At 39.7% G+C, this 25,083-nt stretch overlaps 1 protein-coding gene across 1 annotated transcript in view; it reads right to left on the bottom strand.

The window, feature by feature from the left end:
• The window catches only part of WDR76 (WD repeat domain 76), a 44,159-nt gene that overhangs the window by 3,980 nt on the left and 15,096 nt on the right, over positions 1–25,083 (bottom strand). Inside the window, exons 6-12 of the mRNA XM_037502376.2 lie at positions 24,685–24,786; positions 24,546–24,589; positions 23,183–23,336; positions 10,369–10,527; positions 7,239–7,453; positions 6,220–6,372; positions 4,229–4,282 (exon numbers count right to left, since the gene is read on the bottom strand). Of these exons, the coding sequence (XP_037358273.1) occupies positions 4,229–4,282; positions 6,220–6,372; positions 7,239–7,453; positions 10,369–10,527; positions 23,183–23,336; positions 24,546–24,589; positions 24,685–24,786 (881 nt within the window). The remainder of the gene's footprint in view (positions 1–4,228; positions 4,283–6,219; positions 6,373–7,238; positions 7,454–10,368; positions 10,528–23,182; positions 23,337–24,545; positions 24,590–24,684; positions 24,787–25,083) is intronic.

Here is a 25,083-nt window from a genome sequence, read left to right as displayed (position 1 = left end):
GATTAAAGAACTAGATATAGGAACTGAAGCCGGGCCTCCCCTGGTGGCGCAGTGGTTGAGCGCTGGGCTGCGAAGCTGCCCACAGCCTCTGCAGCGCGGGTTCAATCCCCGGTACATGGCACGCAGACCTCTCCTGCCACCCACTGCTCCCCTCAGCAGTGTATTTCGTCATTCTGCCTGCTCTGCTCTCCCCTCTGGCTCTGGTGAATTCTCTTAACCTCCCGCGCTTCTGACTGTACCCAGTGCTTAAATAAATAAATAAATAAATAAATAAATAAATAAATAAATAAATAAAAAAAAAAAAAAGAACTGAAGCCATAAAATATACAGAAGAAAATACAGGTAAAACAATATATGACATATACCTCAGTAACACCTTTAAAGACATATCATCCAAAGCAAAGATAGTGAAGGAAAGAATAAACAGCTGGGACTACATCAAATTAAAGAGCTTCTGTACAGCAAAAGAGACACTGACCAAAACAAAGAGACACCCCTCTGATTGGGAGAAAATATTTGCACACAACACTAATGATAAGGAACTGATCACAAAAATTGACAAAGAGCTGAGGAGTCAACAAAAACAAAGTAAATAACCCAGTCAAAAAATGGGCAGAAGGGCTAAAAAGAAACTTCTTCAAAGAGGAAATGCAAATGGCCCACAGGCATATGAAAAAATGTTCAACACTGCTTGTAATCAGGGAAATGCAAATCAAAACCACAATGAGATACCATCTTACACCAGTGAGAATGGCACATATTAAAAAAAATAGCAACAGGGGACTCCCTGGCGGCACAAGGTGTTGAGCACAGCACTGTTGATCTGTCCGCAGCCTCTGCAGCACAAGTTTGATCCCCAGGCGGCCAGGGAGCTACCCACATGGTGCAGCAGACCTCTCCTGTCTCACCTGCTGCTCCCTTCAGCAGTGTATTTCAGGCAGTCTGCCTGTTCTGTTCCCCACTTTGTCACTTCTGAAATCCTCTTGCCCCCCCATACACACCCAGTTCTTGTATGCATAAATAAATAAATAAATCTTTAAAAACAAAGTAGCAACAACAAATGCTGGCAAGGATGTAGAGAAAAAGAAACTCTCCTACACTGCTGGTGGGAGTGCAAATTGGTGCAATTACTATGGAAAGCTGTGTGGAGGTTCCTTAATATGTATTTAGAAGAAAACACAAGGGGATAGTTTCAGGATAATGAACTTGGCAATGATTTCTTGGGTTTGACACCAATAGCACAGGTAACAAAAGCAAAAGCAGATAAATAAGACTACATCAAACTTTAAAACTGTGCTTCACTTGACTACTACCTAACACCATGCACAAAAACCAACTCAAAATGGATTAAAGAACTAGACATAAGACCTGAAACCATAAAATACATAGAAGGAAATATAGGCGAAACACTAGATGATATGCACATCAAAGACAACTTTACAGACATATCACCCAAAGCAGTGATAGTGAAGGCAAAGATAAACAGCTGGGACTACATCAAATTAAAGAGCTTCTGCACAGCAAAAGAGACAATAACCAAAACAAAGAGACACCCCTCTGATTGGGAGAAAATATTTGCACACAACACTAATGATAAGGAACTGATCACAAAAATCGACAAAGAGCTGAGGAGACTCAACAAAAACAAAGTAAATAACCCAGTCAAAAAATGGGCAAAAGGGCTAAAAAGAAACTTCTCTGAAGAGGAAATGCAAATGGCCAACAGGCATATGAAAAAATGTTCAACATCACTTGTTATCAGGGAAATGCAAATCAAAACTACCATGAGATACCATCTTACACCAGTGAGAATGGCACATATTAAAAAAACTAGCAATAACAAATGTTGGCGAGGGTGTGGAGAAAAAGGAACTCTCCTGCACTGTTGGTGGGAGTGCAAACTGGTCCAACCACTATGGAGAGCTGTGTGGAGATTTCCGGACCTACTAAACATAGAGCTTCCATATGATCCAGCAATTCCACTCCTAGGTATTTACCCAAAGGACACAGAAACATCAATTGCAAAGAGCACCTGCACCCCTATGTTCATAGCAGCACTATTTACAATAGCTAAGCTTTGGAAACAACCCAAATGCCCAAAAACAGATGACTGGATCAAGAAGATGTGGTACATATACACCATGGAATATTACTCAGCATTCAAAAAAGATAAACACACGCCATTTGCAGCAACATGGATGGAGCTGGAAGGGATCATGCTCAGTGAAATACGAAAGAAAAAGAAAAATACCAGATGGTCTCACTCATAGCAGGAATCTAGAAAACTTAAATAAGGAACCAGGAAAAAGAATAACTATAAGAAAGAAAATATCAAAATCAACAAACAACTATGAACCAGAGACACTCTGTAGGGGGTGGGGAGCGGGGAAAGGCGGGCTTGGGGTCAAAATAAGGGGGATGTAATTGTAAGGGGAATATAAAAATAAAATTTAAATAATAAAAAAATAATAAATAAAACTGCTTCAAAGGAATCGGCAGAATAAAAAAGTCTACAGAATGGGAGAAAAAACTTACAAATCATATAGTTGGATTGCACTGAATCATGTTAACATGCAGAATATATAAGAAATTAATACAAAACAACAACAAAACTGACCTGGGCAAAGAATAGACCTTTCTCCAAAGATGACATACATAAGGCCAACAGGCATACAACAAATGTTCAACATCATTAACTATCAGAAAAATGCAAATCAAAACCACAATGAGATATCATCCCACACCCATTAAGATCACCACTATTAAAAGAACAGAAAACAAGCATTGATGATTATGCAGAGAAATTACACTGGTGCACTGCTGGTGAGAATGTAAAATGAACCACTAAGGAAATCTCTCTGAAAATTCAAAACAGAATTACCACATGATCCCTTAATATCTCCACTTTAGATATATAGAAGAATTCAAAGCAGGATCTTAAAGAGATAAGCACACGCCCAGGTTCACTGCAGCATTATTCACAACAGCCAAGAGGTAGACACAACCCAAATGACCACTGACAAATGAAAGGATAAAAAAAACGTGGTACATACTTACATTGTACTATTATGCAGCCTTTAAAACAGGAGATCCCGTCACATGATACAACATGAACACCAGCACAATGAACACCAAGGACATTCTACTAAGTGAAATAAGCCAGCAACAAAATAACAAATACCAAATGACTCCAGTCATCTAAGTTATTTAAGTAATCAAAAAGCAGAAAGATGATTGTCAAGGTCCAGAGGTGGGAGAAAAAGAATTAATGTTTAATGGACATAAAGCTTCAGTTTTACAAGAAGAATACATTCTAGACATCTATTGCACAACTGTGTGAATTTACCTAACACTGTTGGATTGTTAATATGGTGAATGTATTCTTATGTGTTTATAGTACAACTAAAAATAATATTTAAAATCTCAAAAATACATGTGCTTCTCTTTACAGTTCTCCAAACAAAAAAGCAAAGTACTGCCCTTTTAGTCTCTATACCTTAATACATCAATAACCCTTTATTAAAGAGAAGTACATCACCCACTGCCACAAAACGACGCAGCTTTCTTACTGACCCCAGAATCATCACTCTAGATAACTTTTTTAGAACACATTACAAACCAATAATGATGGTTTAATGATGTTTGCAAAAGGACATGAAGAGGAGAAAACTTGTGGAAAAGGAAATACAGCCTCTATACACTACAAAACTCATGAAGCAACAATCAAAATATATTGTACACCTTGCTCCCAACTTCATAGATACTGATAAAACAGGAAAATCCAGAGAAGGCAGTGAGAAAAGCTTGATATAAAGTATATTTAATAGTAGCAGATGCAAAAAGAAAATGGGGAAGTGAGGAAGTCCTCTAAGTTCGGGGCAGAGACACAGAGCTTCAGCTAGCCCCATTAGCAGTGACAAGAGACAGTCTTCCTTAATAAGATAACATGGGTAATTCAGGTTGGAATAAAGTCATTCACCTTAACCAAAAATAACTTCCCACTGCAGAGGGCAGCTACTAACTAAAGGAGATTGAACATCTCTGTAGATACCAAGAACTGAAAGAAAGAACACTCTGGAGAGGACAGGAACTAGCAACTTGGGACACTTAATGTAATACAAAAACCAGACCTATAAATCTCTTTTACAATCACATGTTTAATGTATGCAATCCAACAAATACCTCATAGTAACTTAGGCTCTACATTATTTGGCATATGAAAACTTACCTGATGGTGGTGAGGAGAGGAATATGAGAGGATATATAGCTGCTGTCAAAGATCCTGTAACACGATGATCAAGAAAAAATAAGTATTGTTTCTTGAAAATTTTCTGAAATAACAGTGTGTTTAACAGTGTTTCTTCCATTGGTTCACATGAAATATATTATATTTCAGTTAACAATTTGTTAACTTGTTTTTGTTCTTAATTCAGTCTCTTATAAAATATAATTTAAAATATATAGGATCTGGTTCTAACAAACCTCAGTTAACATATTTAACAACAGGGCCTCCCCGGTGGCGCAGCGGTTGAGCGCTGGGTTGCGAAGCTGCCCGCGGCCTCTGCGGCGCCGGCTCGATCCCCGGTTGCTCCCCGGCCACCGGAGGAGGATCCCACATGGTGCGCAGACCTCTCCTGCCACCCGCTGCTCCCCTCAGCAGTGTACTTCAGTCCTTCTGCCTGCTCTGCTCCCCACTCTGGCTCTGGTGAATTCTCTCACCCTCCCGCGCTTCTGACTGTACCCAGTGCATGTATAAACAAAACAAACAAATAAAATAAATAAATAAATAAATAAAAACATGCCTCTATAAAAAAAAAAAAACTAAAAAAAAAACAAACATATTTAACAACAGTTACAAGGAATTTTATAAAATTCGGCTCTTCTTTAGTGTGGATAATTTAAATACTACTACCCCACACTTAAAATGTACATTCTAAAGTGTTTATATTCAGAATTACAGTATCATTGGTCATACATAAAGGATGTGGTCTGAAAATGTACAATTTAAAAGTGTATGCATCCATGCAAATGGCCAACAGGCATAAGAAAAAATGTTCAACATCACTTGTAATCAGGGAAACGCAAATCAAAACCACAATGAGATACCATCTTACGCCAGTGAGAATGGCACATATTAAAAAAACTAGCAACAACAAATGTTGGCGAGGATGTGGAGAAAAAGGAACTCTCGTACACTGCTGGTGGGAGTGCAAACTGGTGCAACCACTATGGAAAGCTGTGTGGAGGTTCCTCAATCTGCTAAAAATGGAGCTTCCATATGACCCAGTAATTCCACTCCTAGGTATTTACCCAAAGGACACAAAAACATTAATTCAAAAGGACACCTGTACCCCTATGTTTATTGCAGCACTATTTACAATAGGTAAACTATGGAAACAACCCAAATGCCCAAAAATAGATGACTGGATCAAGAAGATGTGGTATAGATACACAATGGAATATTACTTGGCAATCAAAAAAGATAAACTCATGCCATTTGCAGCAACATGGATGGAGCTGGAAGGGATCATCCTCAATGAAATAAGCCAGAATGAAAAAGAAAAATACCAGATGGTCTCACTTATAGGAGGAATATAGAGGATCCAAAAAAGGGCTCAGGGAAAAAAAAGTAATTATAATAAAGTAAAAATCAAAACCAACAGGCAACTATAAACCAGAAACATTCTGCAGGGGGCGAGAAGGGAGTAGGATCAAAACAAGGGTGGGACAAGCACAAGGGACCATGGTGATAGTTCACGGGTGAATGGGTGGTGGGAATTTCACAGGGACTATAGCCAAGATGAAAATGCATACATTGCACAAAAATGAAAAATGTAAAAAATATATAAAATAAAATAAAAGTGTATGCATGCCTCAAGAGCAATTGCCCCATGAGACTGCTTGAGGGCGTGATAGTATGATTTCCAGGTGCTGTTGAGACTAGGACCAGCCAACAACCAAGGAGTTGTTGTAGGGCAGCTGGAGAAATACAGGGGAAAAAAGGCTAACCACATTACCACCATTTCCCCCTTCTCCTTGTGCTTAGCTATTCCAGTGCACTTTCTTGGCACTAGAGCTTATTCCCTCATTAAAGTACTAGAAAGTCAAACCATTAACAGCTAATGTAATAAGGGTAAACTCTACAGTGCAAGTGAGTTACTGACACCGTAGCAACAGACTCTTTAGATTCCTCAACATCTTTCTGACTTTTCAATTTACCTCAGCTTACAATCAGCACATGTGGTCACTACTCTGTTACCAGTAACAGGAGAAAAGTAGGCAGAAGCGATGCTCTTTGTATGTTCAGTCAAAGAAATCAAAGGCTTTCTTCCCCTCGGTTTCAAGCACCTTGTATCATAAATGTGAATATCCCTGTAATGGGAGGAGTAATTCTCAGTATTGCCATGTAGAACATGTAGTGAGGTCGCAGAACAGCTCTGAACATAAAGTAGACACTCAAACACTCATTTCATTGAAGAACAATTAAAACAGAACCCTCCAATATTCTGCATTAATTTTACAAACACTGACATAAAAAGTAAAAATATTAGGAAAATGCCAAAATTAGAGCAGATATATGTAACCAGTGGGTACAGAGAGACAAAGATTCTAATTAGTTTTCCAGTCGCTCCATGAAAAAAGTTAACACAGACCACCGACAAGGTATAGGTCACATACAACTTTTTTTTTAATTTCAAGTTTTCTTCTCAAAAGACTAGTGGTAAATGCTTATGAGGCCAAAGAAAACAAAAATATGTTTTTTTTTTTTTAATACTTTCACCATTCATTAAATGCAGAAGAATCTCTCATTTTAAAAAGAATCACACTCAAAAGAAACCAATTGGTGTGGAGAGAAAAATTATGTGACCTATGGGTATCACAAAAGTCAGAGTGTCTCTGAAAATGAAATTAAAACAAAGTCCTAACATGAAAAGGCCATATAAAATTTTATAAAGGTGCCTCCCTGGTGACCTAGGGGTTAAATCTCAGTGCTATCACTGCTGTGGCTAGAGTTCAATCCCTGGTTAGGGAGCTAACCCACATATGGCACAGCAGACCTCTCCTGTCTCACCCACTGCTCCCCTCAGCAGTGTATTTCAGTCAATCTGCCTGTTCTGTTACCCACTTTGTCTCTACTGAATCCTCTCACCCACTCCGTACCTCTGGCCTACACCCCCCAGTTCTTCTACGAAAAATAAAATTTTAAAAATATAAATGAAATTTTATAAAGAACATACCTCAATCCTGCAGCCATGAAATAATGTCTCTGTACTGGGTGAACATGAACAGTTCTTATTTTACTCATAGAAGAGTTAAATTTCTCATAAGAGGCTCCAGGTGTCCGTCTATCCACCAGTGACATACTTCCATCCCAGTGTCCTACTATTAAAGAGTAGGCATTTTCTGCCAAGAAGTCAAAGGAGGAAAAGCTACTTCTTTCATCTCTATATACCTAAAGACATAAGCAACAATCAATGTATATATATATATGACTCTTACAGAAAGCCAACACATACATATTTTTGGTAAAAGAAATATAAAGCACAACCCAAATAAGGTCATTTATCCTCCCATCATCCCCACAGGAAGCACAGGGCAAAATGATCACTCCCTTTTAACACAGGTGGAAAGTGAGACACTGATCAGCTGTCTCACCTATTACCAAATGGCCCATCCACCCAGGTGAGGGCCATCCACCTGTATCACAAATCTCAAATCAAAACTTCAGACCTACCCTATGAAACTTGGCAGGACATGGACTGAATGTAAATTCTACAATTGAAACACCTTAATATACCAAGTAACTTTGCCAACCAAGTAAGAGATAGATGGTTGAATGCCTGAGCTACTCTTGGTGGAAGTGTAAATAGGTACAAATTTTTGAAAGCTAATCAGGGTACATCTCTTAAAATATTTCATGGTTATACTCTTTGAATAATTTCACTAAATTCATTAATTTTACCAAATTCACTAAATAATTCACTAATTATTCAGAGTATAACCATGAAATATTTATTTACATATGTACATATATATCACAACATCTGCTACAAGACTGCTTAAAATACTAATAAGAAGCAACCTAAATATCCACCAAGAGAGAACTAGTTAAACGAATGGTGGTATTTCAAAGTATTTCTACTTTGAAATAGCATGCTAAACACCTATATTTTGATGATAAGTCTGTATTACCATCAAAAATAGATTATTTAGTGAAAAAGCAAGTAGCTAAAAAAGTGTGTAAGCAGTTTGAATTCAACAGTGCAAAGGAGAAATCTATAAGCTTATATGTCTACTTTCTGGAAGTAAACCCAAGAAATAAAACATTACTTCCAGAGAATGGGAATGGGGGACAGCAGATTTACTTTGCATACTCTATTTATTATAAATATTTTATCATGAACATGTATTACTATAATTTTTTATTCACATATGATCTACAATTCTACCACTTTGGGTTCAGGGGTCACACATGTAATAAAAAATAAATAGTTCTATCAAGTAAGAGAGAATGACCACAATTCTTATTGAAACTTGAATTGCTAGTAAGTTTTAGGTTTAATTATTATAAACTGAGATTAACACACCAAAAGTATCCCAACCCTACACACCCAAGAAAGCTCAATATATACTAATGAAACTTGAAGTACTAAAATGGTTAAATGGAGGGGCTTTGGAGACAGAGACCCACATGCAAATCCTAGTTCCTGAATGTCCTTAAGCAAGTTAATAAATCTCTTCAGTTTTTTTCATTTGCTAAGAGGGAATAACATTACCTATTTCATATGATTTTATAAGGCTTAGTAACATATATAAAGCACACTCAGGTTGATGTATAACACAAGGTACTAACTAGTTCAATCAGTATTATCAAAAAAAACTGCTGATTCCTGAAAAAACATGGTTGAATCTTGAAAGCATTACACTAGATTAAACAAGTCACACAAAAATTCTCACACTGTATGATTTCATTTCATTCACAAACAAGGAAAATCATAAGGACAGTGAACACATCAGAGGTTCTCAGGGGTTGGGGGAAGGAGGCAGGTACTGAGGACAAATGAGCACGAGGTAATTTTTTGAAGTGATGGAAACTTCCTAATTCTTGATTGTGGGGTAGTTATACAATTACATGCAAATTGCCAAAATGCACAAATTGTACACTTAAAAAGGTAAATTTTACTGTATATAACATACACTTATAACTCAATTCTAAAAATACAGATAATCCAAATAAAATATAGGCAAAGGACCTGAATGGACATTTCTATTATTTAAAAAAATCGCCAATAAGCACATCAAAAGATGTTCAGCATCATTAACCATTAGGGAAATGCAAGCTAAATCGACAATGAGACACTATTTAAACCCACTAGAATGGTTACTCTCTCTCTATGAAGAGAGAATAAGGCAAAGGACAAACAAACACTAACAAACACAAACTCCGGAATTTCATCACGACTAAACCCCCACTCCAAAAAATACTATAAGGAGTCCTAAAGCCAGAACCAACAGAGGTATGAATAAGAACAAAACAAGGGCCTCCCCTGGTGGCGCAGGTGGTTGAGCGCTGCGCTGTGAAGCTGCCCGCAGCCTCTGCAACACCGGATCGTTCCCCGGCTGCCGGCGAGGGTCCCACAAAAAAAAAAAAAAAAAAAAAATTCACATGTGCAAAGCCCAGGAATAATGAACAAGAATATAATATGCAATTTTTTTTCTTGAATGAAAAAAATATTGTCTTAAGTCTAAAAGCAAAAAAGTTGGGCCTCCCTGGTGGCGCAAGGGTTGGGATGCAACCTATGAAGCTATCCACAGCCACTGCAGCAAAAAGTTTGATTCCCGGCCAGCCAAGGAGCAACTCCTGACTTGCCCACTGCTCCCTTCAGCAGTGTACTTTGGTCAGTCTGCCTGTTCTGTTCCCCACTCTGTCGCTGGTGAATACTCTCATCCCCTGTGCCTCTGGCCTGTACCCCAGCTCTTGTATGCATAAATAAATCTTTTTGGGAAAAAAAAAAAACAAAAAAGTTATTGAAAAGTTGTTTGCAAAAATTAAAAAAATAGGAGCAAACACTATGTACTAGACAATTCTAAGTATTTTATCTGCATTAATGCATTTAATCTTCATGACAACCCTATGAGGTAGACACTATCCCATTTTCACAACTAAGAAAGTGAGACACAAAGATGGTAAGTAACTTATTAAGGTATCAAGTAGTATCAGACAGTCTGGGATTTGGACTTACGTAGGGAAGTTCCAAAGACCCTAGGCTATACCACCTACCTGATATAACAATTATGCTTCCAGCATTTCATAAAGAACCCAGGATTATCATCTGAGGTCAGCATATAAACACATTTAAGATTTACCTCTTCAAAAACTGCGCTGGAAAAATCCCCACAGCGTAACGTGCCATCATAGCTCAGTGACAGTAGGTGAGCCGGATTGGCAGGTGAGAAGTAAAGACAACTAACTGGCTGAGTATGGGGTTGAAAAACATAAACCCCATCTTCTTTAGGTTGCTGAGTCTGGAAAAGAGTGGGGGAGGAAAACATAATGAAAAGCAGTATTTTCTATACCACGGAATCATTAAATTATATCTGTACTATATTCAGTCTCTTAGTGTATAAATATACTCACCCTCCCATTCAGAAAGTCAAAACTAAAAACTACACAGGGCCTCCGTGGTAGTACAGGGGTTAAAGTCTCAGTGCTATCAAGCAATGGCCAGCCACTGCAGCATGAGCTTGATCCCAGGCCAGGGAGCTGACCCACTTGGCTCAATAGATCTCCCCTGTCTTACCCGCTCCTCCCGTCAATGGTTTATTTCAGTATATCCGCCTGTTATGCTCCCCACTGTCTCCGGTGAATCCTCTCACTGCCCACACCTCTGGCCTACACCCTAGTTCTTCTGTGCATAAGTAAAATAAATCTTAAAAAAAAATAAATGGCCTCCCTGGTGGCACAAGGGGTTAAGATGCAGCACTATGAAGCAATCCACAGCCACTGCAGCACAAGTTTGATTCCCAGCCAGAGAGGTGATCCACTTGGCGCAGCAGACCTCTCCTGACTCACCTGCTGCTCCCCTCAGCAGTGTATTTCAGTAGATCCACCTGTTCTGTTCTCCACTCTTTCTCTGGTGAATCCTCTCACCCCCGCCCCATACCTCTGACCTATACCCCAGTTCTTATATGCATAAATCTTTAATAAAAAAAAAGTTGGGCCTCCCAGGGGGCACAAGGGGTTAAGCCTCAGTACTATGAAGCAATCCACAGCCACTGCAGCATGAGTTTGGTCCCAGGCAGAGAGCTACAGAGAGCTGACCCAAATGGCTCAGCAGACCTCTCCTATCTCACGAGCACCTGTCTCGCCCACTGCTCCCCTCAGCAGTGTTTTTCAGTAGATCTGCCTGTTCTGCTCCCCACCGTCTCTGGTGAATCCTCTCACCCCCCCACACCTCTGGCCTATACCCCAGTTCTTGTATGCATAAATAAAAGCTTTGGGCCTCCCTGGTGGTGCAAGGGGTTAAGCACCGCACTATGAAACACACCTCAGACTCTGCAGCGTGAGCTTGATCCCGGCCCGGCAGGGAGCAACCCACGTGGTGCAGCAGACCTCTCCTGTCTTGCCCACTGCTCCCCTCAGCAGTGTATTTCAGTCAGTCTGCTTGTTCTGTTCCCTGCTCTGTCTCTGGTGAGTCCTCTCACCCCCCATGTCTCTGGCCTCCCCGGTGGCGCAGCAGGTTGAGTGTCACGCTGTGAAGCTGTCCACAGCCTCTGCAGTGCGGGTTCAATTCCCGGCCAGCCAGGGAGAAATCCACTTGGCAAGGCAGACCTCTCCTGCCTCGCCCGCTGCTCCCCTCAACAGTGTCTTTGGTCCATCTGCCTATTCTGCTCCCCGCTCTGTCTCTGGTGAATCCTCTCACCCTCCTGTGCCTGATTGTACCTCAGTTCTGTATAATCTTTTTTTTTCTAAATTTTTTAATGATTTATTTACTTATTTATTTATTTATTTATACAAGTACTGGGTACAGTCAGAAGCGCGGGAGGGTGAGAGAATTCACCGGAGCCAGAGCGGGGAGCAGAGCAGGCAGAAGGACCGAAGTACACTGCTGAGGGGAGCAGTGGGCGGCAGGAGAGGTCTGCGCGCCATGTGGGACCCTCCTCCGGTGGCCGGGGAGCAGCCGGGGATCGAACCGGCGCTGCAGAGGCTGCGGGCAGCTTCGCAACCCAGCGCTCAACCGCTGCGCCACCGGGGAGGCCCTGCATAAATAATCTTTTAAAAAAACATTTTTTGTTAGCCTTTCTGCTAATGGATACCACTGTGTATGCATTTGCACTCTCTCTCCTTTCACTGCCATCATACTCAAGTTAAGAATGTCCCCAGGAGCTAGAATAGCTGTGAAAGCTCTTCATGGGACATTTAAGCTTTGAAACAACTGATGAGAGTCTGAGAAGCTATTTTGAACAATGGGGAATGAGAGAACCAAACAAGTGATCCAGAGGCTTTGGGTTTGTCACTTATGCCACTGTTGAGAAAGTGGATGCTGCCATGAATGCAAGGACATACAAAGTGGATGGAAGAATCGTGCAACAAAAGAAGGCTGTGTCAAGAAGAGTCTCTGAAAGACTCAGTGCCCACTTAACTATGAAAATGACTTGCTGGTGGCATAAAAGAAGACACTGAAGAACATCATCTAAGAGATTATTTTGAGCAGTATGGAACAACTGAAGTGATTGAAATCATGACTGATTGTGGCAGTGGCAAGAGAGGCTCTGCTTTTGAGACCTTTGATGACCATGATTTGGTAGACAAGACTGTCACTCAGAAATAACATAATGTGTCATTTGTGATGGAACTGGCGAGGATAATGCTGATAAAGTAAGTCAAAAGGAGAAAGACAAATATGGGATGGTCTCACTCATACGTGGAATACAGAGAAACAAAACAAAGTGTCAGTTAAAACCAAACCAATAAGCTCTGAACATCTGATTGCAAAACTAAAGCAACCAGAGGTGAAGGATGATGGGGTGAAAGTAGAAGGCCATGGAACATGGAGGAGGATTGTGGGGCACTGGTGGTAGGCAGGGTGTGAAAGTATACATTTGTTGAGGTTTGAAACTATAACCCCTGGAGCAAATACAAAGATGTAAACCCATTTTATCTCAATAAGCAGCTTGCGGGTGGGGGAGGAGAAATACCATATAGTGAACCATCACAACTGTGAAGTAAGGAAAGCCCTATCTAAGCAAGAAATGTCCAATACTTCATACAAAGAAGTCACAGTGTATCTATAAACTCTGGCAATGATGGTGAAAGTGGTTTTGTTAGGAATGACAACTTGGTTATGGTGGAAACTTCAGTGGTAGAAGTGGCTACTACCACATGGTGGCAGCCATGTGGTAGTAGATATTGTGGCAGTGGGAATGGCTATAATGAATTTGGTAATTACAAAAGAAATTTTGTAGGTGGTGGACTTTACAATGATTTTGGCAATTACAACAATCAATTATTCAAATTTGAGGCCCATGAAGGAGGAAATTTAGAGCAGAAGCCCCTTAGGGGTAGAGGCCAATATTTCACCAAACCATGAAACCAAGGTGGCTATGGTGATTCCAGTAGCAGCAGTAGCTATGGCAGTGGCAGGTTTTAATTAATTACCAGGGAACAAAGCTAAGCAGGAGAGTAGAGCCAGAGAAATAACAGGGAAACTACAGGTTACAACAGATTTGTAAACTCAGCCCAGTACAGGGATGGTAGGGCCCAGCAGCTACAAAGACATGTTTTAGATAATACTTAAGTATATGGGCCAAAAAACAACAACAAAAAACCTCAGGGACTATTAGTTACAAGTATTTGTAATTAACTGTATAAGAGATTATTTTAGTTTCTGTAATGTGGTAAGTGTAAAGCATTCCAATTAAATGTTTTAATGTAATTTTAATGTTTTAATGTATTAATTGCTAAGTACAACAGTTTGATCAAGTCACTGAATAGGTATCTTTTTTAAAAACATGCTTTAAACTTATAAATACATAATGAAAATGCACATATTTGAGTTTCCACATTGATGTTACTACTTCTAAGGATTTTTCTTTGCACAACTGGATTACCAATTCCTAAATCATCACTTTTCAGATTTGGGGAAGTTATACTCACATGCCACACATGTTATTTTTTTTTTTAAGATTTATTTATTTGTTTATTTATTTATTTATTTATACAAGCACTGGGTACAGTCAGAAGCGCGGGAGGGTGAGAGAATTCACCAGAGCCAGAGCGGGGAGCAGAGCAGGCAGGACAGAAGTACACTGCTGAGGGGAGCAGCGGGCGGCAGGAGAGGTCTGCGCGCCATGTGGGACCCTCCTCCGGTGGCCGGGGAGCAGCCGGAGATCGAACCGGCGCTGCAGAGGCTGCGGGAAGCTTCGTCGCAGCCCAGCGCTCAACCGCGTGCCACTGGGGAGGCCCTACCCACACATGTTATTAAGAATGAGAACTATCACCTCCAAATCTGTTCTGGCCAGCTCTGAAATACTTAAGAATTTTTGTTTTCCCCTTTTTTACTTCAAATTTTAAAATAAACTGAACTATTTTTTAAAGGAATAAATAAAATAGGAAGGAAAAAATTACAATTATATACATTTCTCCTACCTAAAATTAACCAGTGTTAACATCTTGACATTTATTTACAGTGGTTTTTTTTAGAAAAAAAAAAAAAACTTTAAAATCACTCCAATTCCCAAATTACCATTAAAATATTGTGATCAGGCCTCCCTGGTGGCGCAAGGGGTTAAGTACCACACTCTGAAGCAAATCCCCAGCCTCTGCAGCACAAGTTAGATCCCTGGTCCGCCAGGAAACAATCCACTTGGCGAAGCAGATCTCTCCTGTCTTGCCCGCTGCTCCCCTCAGCAGTGTGTTTCCGTCATTCTGCCTGTTCTGATGCCCACTGTGGCTCTGGTGAATCCTCTCACCCCCCACACACCTCTGGCCAATACCCCAGCTCTTGCATCCATAAATAAATCTTTAAAAATGTATATCGGTGATCATTACAGATATCTTTATATGTACCTATATATCCTATATATGTAAAATGACAAAACTTAGAAAAAATAAGATGATGCTAAACATGCCATTTTATAGTATTTACATCAGGATGAAGGAATTTTTGAACTTTAAGTATTTTTTTTTACAAAAGAAAATAGAAGATGCTATGTTCCAAAGAGATTATCTTCTAAATTAGTTGTAGGCACTATGCTTTTTATTTTTAAATCACAACTCAATTTTAGATGGTATCTACTGATTGACAATATTGCTCTCACCCCTCCTCTAGTCATCCTTTTCTCCATTTTGTCTTTATTTTCTCTATTTTGTTATTATTTTGTCCAGATTCATAATATTCATACAGCTCTATTATATTAATTTTTCATTTAAATGGATTCAATGCTCATCACCCATTCTTTTGTCAAGCTTCTCTATTTCTGAAATCTTAATTTTTACTCCTAATTAGTTGGGATGTGCTCAGTTTTTTCCTAGATGAACTCATGAATCTTGAATTTCTTGAATTTTTTCGTAAGATTACCTACTTGGTACTTTCACATTACAACAATCTTGGACTGGATAAGTATCTCAGGGCCACACCTCCTTCCCTCAGAAGGTTTTAGACGTTACCTAACATATTGCTGCAGAAAACTGAGGCAAATTTGGCTTTTCCCTTAAATATGTTTCTTCCGCCTAAAAAATTCTTTAACATTTAAGGCCAAAATTTTCCTAGAACATACTGTACACATTCAATCTGTCAATTCAATTCTATCTTTATTTAAGAAAAATTGTCTTTGAATATATTTTGTTTCATTTGTTGGACCATCTTTTTAACTATCTTTCCTTTTTCATTGCCTTGTTTCTTAAGTCTTTTTTCATGTTTGAGATTATGTTGCACTGGCCTAATTTATTAGTTTCTAATTTTTAGTTTCATTGATCTTTGTTTCCTTTAGTTCTGTCTGCTCTTTTTCGTATCATTCTATTGTTTGATCACCTTGTCTTTGAGTTTTATAATACCAAATTAACGTTATTAACTTGCTTAACAGCAGCATTTGTCCAAAAGAATATTCTGAGATGACAAAAACTTTATAAAAATACATACACATTCATGCACTGTCCAATACGGTATCCACTAGCCATATATAGTCACTAAGAACTTCAAACAGGGTCTCCCCGGTGGCGCAGCGGTTGAGCGCTGGGTTGCGAAGCTGCCCGCAGCCTCTGCGACGCCGGTTCCATGCCCGGCTGCTCCCCGGCCCACGGAGGAGGGTCCCACATGGCGTGCAGACCTCTCCTGCCGCCCGCTGCTCCCCTCAGCAGTGTACTTCGGTCCTTCTGCCTGCTCTGCTCCCCGCTCTGGCTCTGGTGAATTCTCTCACCCTCCCGCGTTTCTGACTGTACCCAGTGCATGTATAAACAAAACAAACAAACAAACCAGCAAACAAATAAATAAAGCATGCCTCTATTAAAAAAAAAAAAAAGAACTTCAAACACACCTAGTTGTCACTAAAGAACGATTTTTAATTTTACATTTAATTAAAATGTAAATATTGGTATGTAAACAGTAACTACTATACTGAAAATTAGACCTGTACTGAAGAGTGGACTTTGATACGCTGAAGTAAAGAATTTACTTCCATTCCTAATGCCAGTTTATTTTTTCCTCAGAAAATGGCAGGCCTTGGGGCTCCCTGGTGGTGCAGGGCTTAAAGTCACAGTACTATCAAGCTATCATCAGCAAACCTCCCCCTCAATTCCCCCCTCTCCTCGCCAGGAGCTAACCCACATGGTGCAGCAGACCTCTCCTGCCTCACCCACTGCTCCCCTCAGCAGTGTATCTCAGTAGATCTACCTGTTCTGCTCCCCACTCTGTCTCTGGTGAGTCCTCTCACCCCCACCATACCTCCGGCCTACACCCTAGGTCTCGTATGCATAAATAGAATCTTTTTTAAAAAAGAAAAAGAAAATGGCAGGCCTTTCTGTAATAAAGAAGAAAGCTGGGGACAGGAGGAGGCAGGTAGACAGCTGGTTTCAGTTTAAACAATATGTTCTATTTATTAGTGTTCCTAGACTCTGAGATTTTGTTCATTATCTTATTCCAGAATTCACACCACCTACTTAGCAGGTATGCATGCTTGGGTATTATACCACTACCATATACCAAGAAAATTTCCTTGCAGAGATTTTTTCCTTATTTCCTGTTTTTTTCCCAGCACACGAATACCCATTCAGTGTGCTTTATTCTAGTTTTGAGGATATAGGCAGAAATTCTCAGGGAGTGGTTAATTTACCAGTGTGAATTTGGGAGGTAGAGCATGCTGTCCTCTACCAACTTCTGCTACAGAATTTGTTTCTGTCCTTAGTGGCTAGTTATTTAAGTACACAGCATTGTTATATTTATCTTCCTTACTGATACTGGTGAATTTTTTGTTGTTGACTTTATCATCTTTTGCTCATACTAGGGAAAATTCCAATCCCCAATTTTAAACTGAATATACCAGGTTGAGAGTTTCTAATTACTTTAAACCAAAATGGGTTCCGGGGCAGTTTGTTTTGAGCCTAGAAAAGGCAATGTGTGCACACTGATTTGGAAGAGAAAAACTGGATGCACAAGCACCAGGTAAGATTATGATGTTGGGCCTCCCCGGTGGCGCAGCGGTTGAGTGCTGGGTTGCGAAGCTGCCCGCGGCCTCTGCGGTGCCAGTTCGATGCCCAGCTGCTCCCCGGGCACCGGAGGAGGGTCCCACATGGCACGCAGACCTCTCCTGCCGCCCGCTGCTCCCCTCAGCAGTGTACTTCGGTCCTGCTCTGCTCCCCGCTCTGGCTCTGATGAATTCTCTCACCCTCCCTCCCAGTGCATGTATAAACAAAAAGCAAACAAATAAATAAAACATGCCTCTAGAAAATTAAAAAAAAAAAAAAAAAGATTATGATGTTAATCCTAAAAAAGAGATGGGGCGCTGGCCCAATATGGTGGTTATAAAGAGGGAAAGAAAAAGGCAAAACCACTTAAGGACTTTACTAGACATAGGAAATTAAGACCCAGCTTAAACTCTTTTGTGGCTTCCTGTTGCTTTTAGAATAAAAACCAAAATTCTTAACAAAACTGATAAAGATCTACGTCTGGCATCTGTCCACCTCTATAGATTCCTCCTAGTCCACTCATACATTCCTTCCACTCATTACTTTGCTGTCTATGCTCCAATCACACAGATATTCTTTCAGGTCTTTGAATTATCAAGTAGGCATTCTTCCAATGTACTTAAAATGCTGCTCTCCTTGCCTCAAGTGCTCGTTCCCCTTTCATTACTTGTCTTACTCATATTTACTTGTCTTACTCATATTTAGCTTTCAAATCTCAATTTTCTTCCCCAGGGAAGCCTTCCCTGATACTCCACGTTAGACTACTCTGTTTTCATAACACTCCTTTCCCTTCATTCCATTAATCACAACACATAATTCTACTTGTCAATTATGTAATGGTATACTTGGTAATCATTTCATTAATGTTGCTCTTCTCAGTAAATTCTAATTCTAAATTATTTTTTTTAAGATTTATTTATTTATGCATACAAGAGCTGGGGTTAGGCCAGAGGTGCAGGGCGGCGGGGTGGGTGTGTGAGAGGATTCACCAGAGACAGAGTAGGGAGAAAACAGATCTACTGAAATATACTGCTGAGGAGAACAGCGGGCAAGACAGGAGAGGTCTGCTGCACCATGTGGGTCACCTCCTTGGCTGGGAATGGAATTCATGACACAGTAGCTGGCAATAGCTTGGTAGTGCTAAGACTTTAACCCCTGCGGCATGAGGGCCCCAAAGGCCACCAGGGAGGCCCTAATTCTAAATTTTATGAGGACAGAGAGTCTTCATACACAAATGTCTGATCACCGGGGAGTCATTACAATAATACATTAGAAATAATAAGTGTGGGGCATCCCCTGTGGCGCAGCGGGTTGAGTACAGTGCTGTGAAGCTGTCTGCAGCCTCTGCAGCACGTTTTTGATTCCCAGCCGGTCAGGGAGATTCCCACATGGCACGGCAGTCCTCTCCTGTTGCGCCCGCGGCTCCGTCTGCCTGTTCTGCTCCCTGCTCTGACTCTGGTCAACTCTCTCACCCTCCCGCTCCTCTAGTCTATACTCCAGCTCTTGTATAAATAAATAAATCTTTAAAAAAAAAAAAAGAAAAAGAAAATAGTAAGTGTGGGATAAATAAACGGTTGACTGAATAAATGACTCAAATTTTAATCCTAGGTGAAATTAGTAAAGTTTAGAAGATAAATTGAGGGAGTGGCAAGACAATCTAATGACTAGTGCAACACATCTGGATACTCACATACAAAAAGATGAACTTGGATCTTTCCTTCATGATTTGTATGAGAAATAACTCAAGATTGATGATCCAAGAATGCTAAATGTACAAAAAGCTTTTTTTAAAATGTCTGAAAATCTTCAAAACTTTGGGTTAAAGATTTCTTAGATAAAACACCAAAGAGCAGGCCTCCCTGGTGGCGCAGCAGTTGAGCGCTGGGTTACGAAGCTGCCCGCAGCCTCTGCAGCACTGGTTCGATCCCGGGACACTGGCGAGGGTCCCACACGGCGCGCAGACCTCTCCTACCGCCCGCTGCTCCCCTCAACAGTGTATCTCATCAGTCTGCCTGTTCTGTTCCCCGCTCTGGTGAATGCTCTCACCCTCCCGCACTTCTGACTGTACCCAGTGCTTGTATAAATAAATAAATCTTTATTTAAAAAAAAATCAAAGAGCACAACCCATTAAAAAAAATTTTTGAATGGACCTCATCAAAATTAAAATCTTTTGCACCTTAGAAGACAGCATTAAGAAAACAAAAAGAGGGCCTCTCCGGTGGCGCAGCAGGTTAAGCGCAGTGTTGTGAAGCTGTCCGCAGCCTCTGCAGTGCGGGTTCGATTCCCGGCCAGCCAGGGCCACATGGCACCGCAGACCTCTCCTCAGCACCCGCTGCTCCCCTCAGCAGTGTTTTCAGTCCATCTGCCTGTTCTGCTCCCCACTCTGTCTCGGGTGAATCCTCTCACCCTCCCACACCTCTGGCCTGTACCCCAATTCTTGTATAAATAAATCTTTTTTAAAAAAAAAGAAAAAGAAATCAGACTAGGAGTACTTGCAAATCACGAATCTAATAGAGAATTTGTATCTGTAATATACAAAGAACTCTTACAACTTTGGTAAGACAACAAACACCCTATAAACATTGATGGATTTGAAGAACCGTTTAAAAAATATATCCAAGTGACATGAAAAGATGCTCACATCATCAGGAAAATACAAAACCACAATAAGATGCAATTACTCAGTCACTATAAAGCTACAATCAAAAAAACACAATAGATGTTGATGAACACACAAACTAAAATCTCCATACTTTGCCAGTGGAAATATGAAATGACACGATCAATTTAGAAAGCAGTTTGGCAATTCTTCGAAATCTTCCTCAGTTACTTAGTAACTTAGTTACTCGGAATTCTTTTTCTTTTTAAAGATTTATTTATGCATATAAGAACTGAGATGTAGGTCGGGGGTGGGGGGGAGAGGATTCACCAGAGACAGAGGAGGGAGAAGAACAGGTAGATCTACTGAAATACACTGCTAAGGGGAGCAGAGGGGGAGAGAGGAGAGGTCTTCTGCGCCAAGTGTGTTAGCTCCATGGCCAGGATTGATCTCATGCCACAGCGGCTGGCGATAGTTTGATAGCACTGAGCCACCAGGGAGGCCCCTGTTACTCAGAACTCTTGACCCAGCAATTCTACCCCTAGTTATCTATCCAAGAGAAATTAAAATACATATCCACCCCCCCCCCAAAATATGTACACAAATGTTCGTGGTAGCATCACACAGAACGTCAAAAGTGTTTGCAATCTGGGCCTCCCTGGTGGCACAAGGGGTAGTAAGTCTCAGGACTATCAAGCTATCACCAGCCACTAAAGCATGAGATTGATCCCTAGCCAGGGAGTTACCCACGTGGCACAGCAGACCTCTCCTGTATCACTTGCTGCTCCCCTCAGCAGTGTGTTTCAGTCCGTCTGCCTTTCTGTTCCCCACTCTGTCTCTAGTGAATTCTCTCACCCCCTGCAACTCTGGCCTACACCCCAGCTCTTGTATGTATAAAGAAATAAAAATTTTTGAAAAGTGTTTGAAATCAAAATATCCATCAAGTGATGAAATAAACATGTGGTATATAAACAACATGTGGTATAGTCAAACAAAGGAATACTATTCAGCAATTAAAAAAATAAGTACTGATACATGCTATAGTACAGATGAATCCTAAAAACTTGACGCTGAAAGGAAGAACATGAAAGACCCTGTAATGATTCTGAAATGAAATGACCAAAAAGAGCAAATTTATGGAGATTTGCCTGGGACAAGGATAGAAATGGGGGATTAACGTTATCTAGGCAGGAGAAATCTTAGAAAAATGATAAAAATTTTCAACTTAGTGACCATCAAGAATCATTGAATTGTACATTTAAAGTACATGCACCTTATAACATAAAAATAACTACAGATTTTTTTTCTAAAAAAAATTTTCAAGATTTTATCCACTGCTTCTATTTCTTCCATCATCCCACTTTTTTTAAAATTTTATTTATTTTTGCATAGAAGAACAGGGTGTAGACCAGAGTTGTGGGGGTTGGGGGGGGTGAGAGGACTCATAAAAGACAGAGTGGAGAGCAGAACAGGTGGATTTACTGAAATACATTGCTGAGGGGGGCAGCGGGCAAGACAGGAGAGTTCTTCTGCGCCATATGTGGATTAGCTCCCTGGCAGGGGATGGAACCTGGGCAGTTTTGGTGACATCCCTGAGACAGAGCCCTTAGGCCACCAGGGAGCCCCACTTTTTTTTAATCTCCTAAAGTCTGTTTATCACATATTCAAATGTTAAAACTATTCTCTCAACCCACTAATGTTGAAGCAATTCTCTTACTCCTATTTTCAAAGCCAAGGTTCTTTTCTATGTTCCCCTTCTCTTTTTAAAAAAAAAAAAAAAAGATTTATCTATTTATGTACGTAAGAGCTGGGGCTCAGGCCAGAGATGCGGGAGATGAGAGGAACCACCAGAGACAGAGAGGGGAACAAAACAGGCAGACCAACTGAAATACACTGCTGAGGGGAGCAGCGGGAGAGACAGGAGAGGTCTGCCTCGCCACGTGGGTTTCTCTTTGGCCGGCTGGGCATCGAACTCATGCTGCAGAGGCTACGGATAGCCTCATAGTGAGGTGCTCGACCCCCTATGCCACCAGGGAGGCCCTCTATGTTCCAATTCTTTTTAATTTCTCTACTAGAGGCCCTCTCAAATTCCCATCCTTGAAACTCATGTAATAACATGTGACTTTATACTATTCCTGTCCTCCTTCCATTTCTCTGCTTCAGTTTTCTTTACCAAATCTTTTAGCCTCTTACTCCCACTTATATTTCATCAAAATAAAGGAAAATCTATGCTCCCAAAGTAAAAGAGAATTTTTACTTGTCTTTTCTTCTTAATTACAAAATCTATTTATTAACCCCAAACAGATTCAAGTTACTGATAGTTTCTTCAGCTCCATTCATTAATCTCATGTCATGGTTCAAGTCTTTGCTGTTCTTCCCCAATTAGAAAGTAAATTCCGAGAACATTAACTTGGCTTTTCTCAATTCTGTAACCACTGAAAGAATTCAATGCAGAACTAAATATACAATGAATGAAATTCAATTATGTGTTTCTGACTCATCAAAAATGACTGGGATCATCCTAAGCAGTTCCCTGGGAAGATATTTTGATCTAGCTTGGAAACTGCATTTTAAACAAAATTAGAAAATGAAGAACATTATGTGATCCTCCCATATATACATTTAAAGTTATAATAAAGTTTCTTGGCAGTTAACTTACCCCAGATGACTAATGATATTCAAGTTTAAAAAGATAAAGTTCTATAACACAAATTTAAATTCATCCAGATTTCTAAAATTTGATGTCACAAAAGTACAAATCTATAAATCAGGTAACACTTACAAACATCTGGCTCTAGACTATTTGCTTACAGGTTTTTTTTTTTTTTTAAGTAATATTGGTTTAAAACAGACTATTATCTTCAAACTTTAATATCCTCAAAAAATTAATTATAACTTACCAAATCCCAAAGTCCAACTTGCCCAAATTTAGCTCCAGCAGCCACTAAAGTTCTATTTTCTGATGGATGGAGAGCCAAAGAGAATATTGGGCCTTTGAAAACTTTACAAACAGTATCTTCATTTATGACCATGTCATTTAAGTTGGCTTTGTAGCTGAGAAAAATTAAAAGTTAAATTTTATCAGGAAAACTAATCTCAACAGTCAAAATAAGTACAAGATGATTCATAAAAAAAATCACAACCTGGTATTTTGGTAAAATATTCATCTTCCTCATAAGAAAATCAAATTAAACACTGGAATACTATTTTTCACTTATGAAGGCTCGCAGGCAATAGTTAAACATATACATTTCTGTATACTGTTACGCAAAGTAAGTTTATAAGATTTTCAGAAGGGAAAAAAAGATTTTGACAATAACGTGGCAATGTATACTAAAAGTCATGTAACTGTCCATAATATTTGATTCATTATTTTCCAGAAATCTGTATTAAGAAAAAAATTCACTATCACAAATATATACCTCAACAAACATACAAAACTTAAACTTAATACTCCAAAAATACTCCAAATTTAGGCAGCAAGAGGATGGTTAAGTAAATTCCATCTACTCAATAGAATATTATATAATTATTCAATAAAATATAAAGACTCTTGAAACATGCAACCATAATATTAATGAGGAAAGCATAATGCAAATTGTATATAATAAATTTAAAATGTATGAGAATTCATACATTTATTAAAATTGAATGACTATATATCATGTGTCAGGCACTGTTCTGATTGTTGACATAAAATATCTGCATTCATGATGCTTATAACTAGTGGCACAGCATATAGCAACAAATGCTGAAAAGAAATACACAAAAACAAGGGAACTTGTTAGGGTGAAACTGGCCCACATAGTGCAGCAGACGTTGCCTGTCTCACCTGCTGCTAACCTTAGCAGTGCATTTCAGTAGATCCACCTGTTTGGCTCCCCACTCTGTCTCTGGTGAATCCTCTCACCCCCCACACCTCTGGTCTAACCCCAGTTCTTGTATGCATAAAAAATCTTTATAAAATAAAAACGGGGGCCTCCCTGGTGGTGCAAGAAGATGCAACACTATGACGCTATCTGCAGCCACTGCAGCACAAGTTCGATCCCCAACCAGGGAGGGACCCACATGGCACAGCAGACCTCTCCTGACTTGCCTGCTGCTCCCCTCAGCAGTATACTTCAGTCTGCCTATTCTGTTCCCCACTCTGTCTCTGGTGAATCCTCTCACCCGCACACCTCTGGCCTGTACTCTAGTTCTTCTTTGCATAAATAAATAAATCTTTAAAAAAATAAAAACAAAAGGCAAGGAATTTTAACTCACCTTTTAATGTTGGATAACTTCTTTTCGATATTCTTACTACTTGTCTGAAACGATGGGCAGGATCAAAGTACTAAGTTAATACTATATATTAGTTATATAACAGATGATTCTAAAAACTGTAAGCCATCCCAAGTAATACCTTATTCATTTTTGCCCATATTTGTAGAAAGCCTTTAAAAAGTTCACTGTTATCATCTCGATTTTCAGGAGTCATTTCTAAAGGCCCAGAAGGTAACAAAGGCTGTTATTAAAAAAAAAAAAAAAAAAAGTTGGTGATTGTCACCCTGCCCTGAATATAAAAGTTGAGATTTTTCACTACTTTACTTTTAATACCAACAACAGGGTTGACACATTCTTAGCATTCCAAAAATAGATGTTCAATGGCTGAATGACTACAATGTACACTGTATAGTAATAACATGGATTGTCTCATTTAATCCTCTCAACAATCCAATAAATCAGAGAACACATTTTAAAGATACTAAACTTACAGACTTAACTTGTCCAAAGACACACTTAACAATACTGCAGTTACAAA

The sequence above is a fragment of the Talpa occidentalis genome, unplaced genomic scaffold, assembly GCF_014898055.3.
Source record: "Talpa occidentalis isolate TD23 unplaced genomic scaffold, MPIMG_talOcc4v2.1 talOcc4.11, whole genome shotgun sequence".
NCBI lineage: Eukaryota > Metazoa > Chordata > Mammalia > Eulipotyphla > Talpidae > Talpa > Talpa occidentalis.
This window is presented reverse-complemented; position numbering and strand designations above follow the sequence as displayed.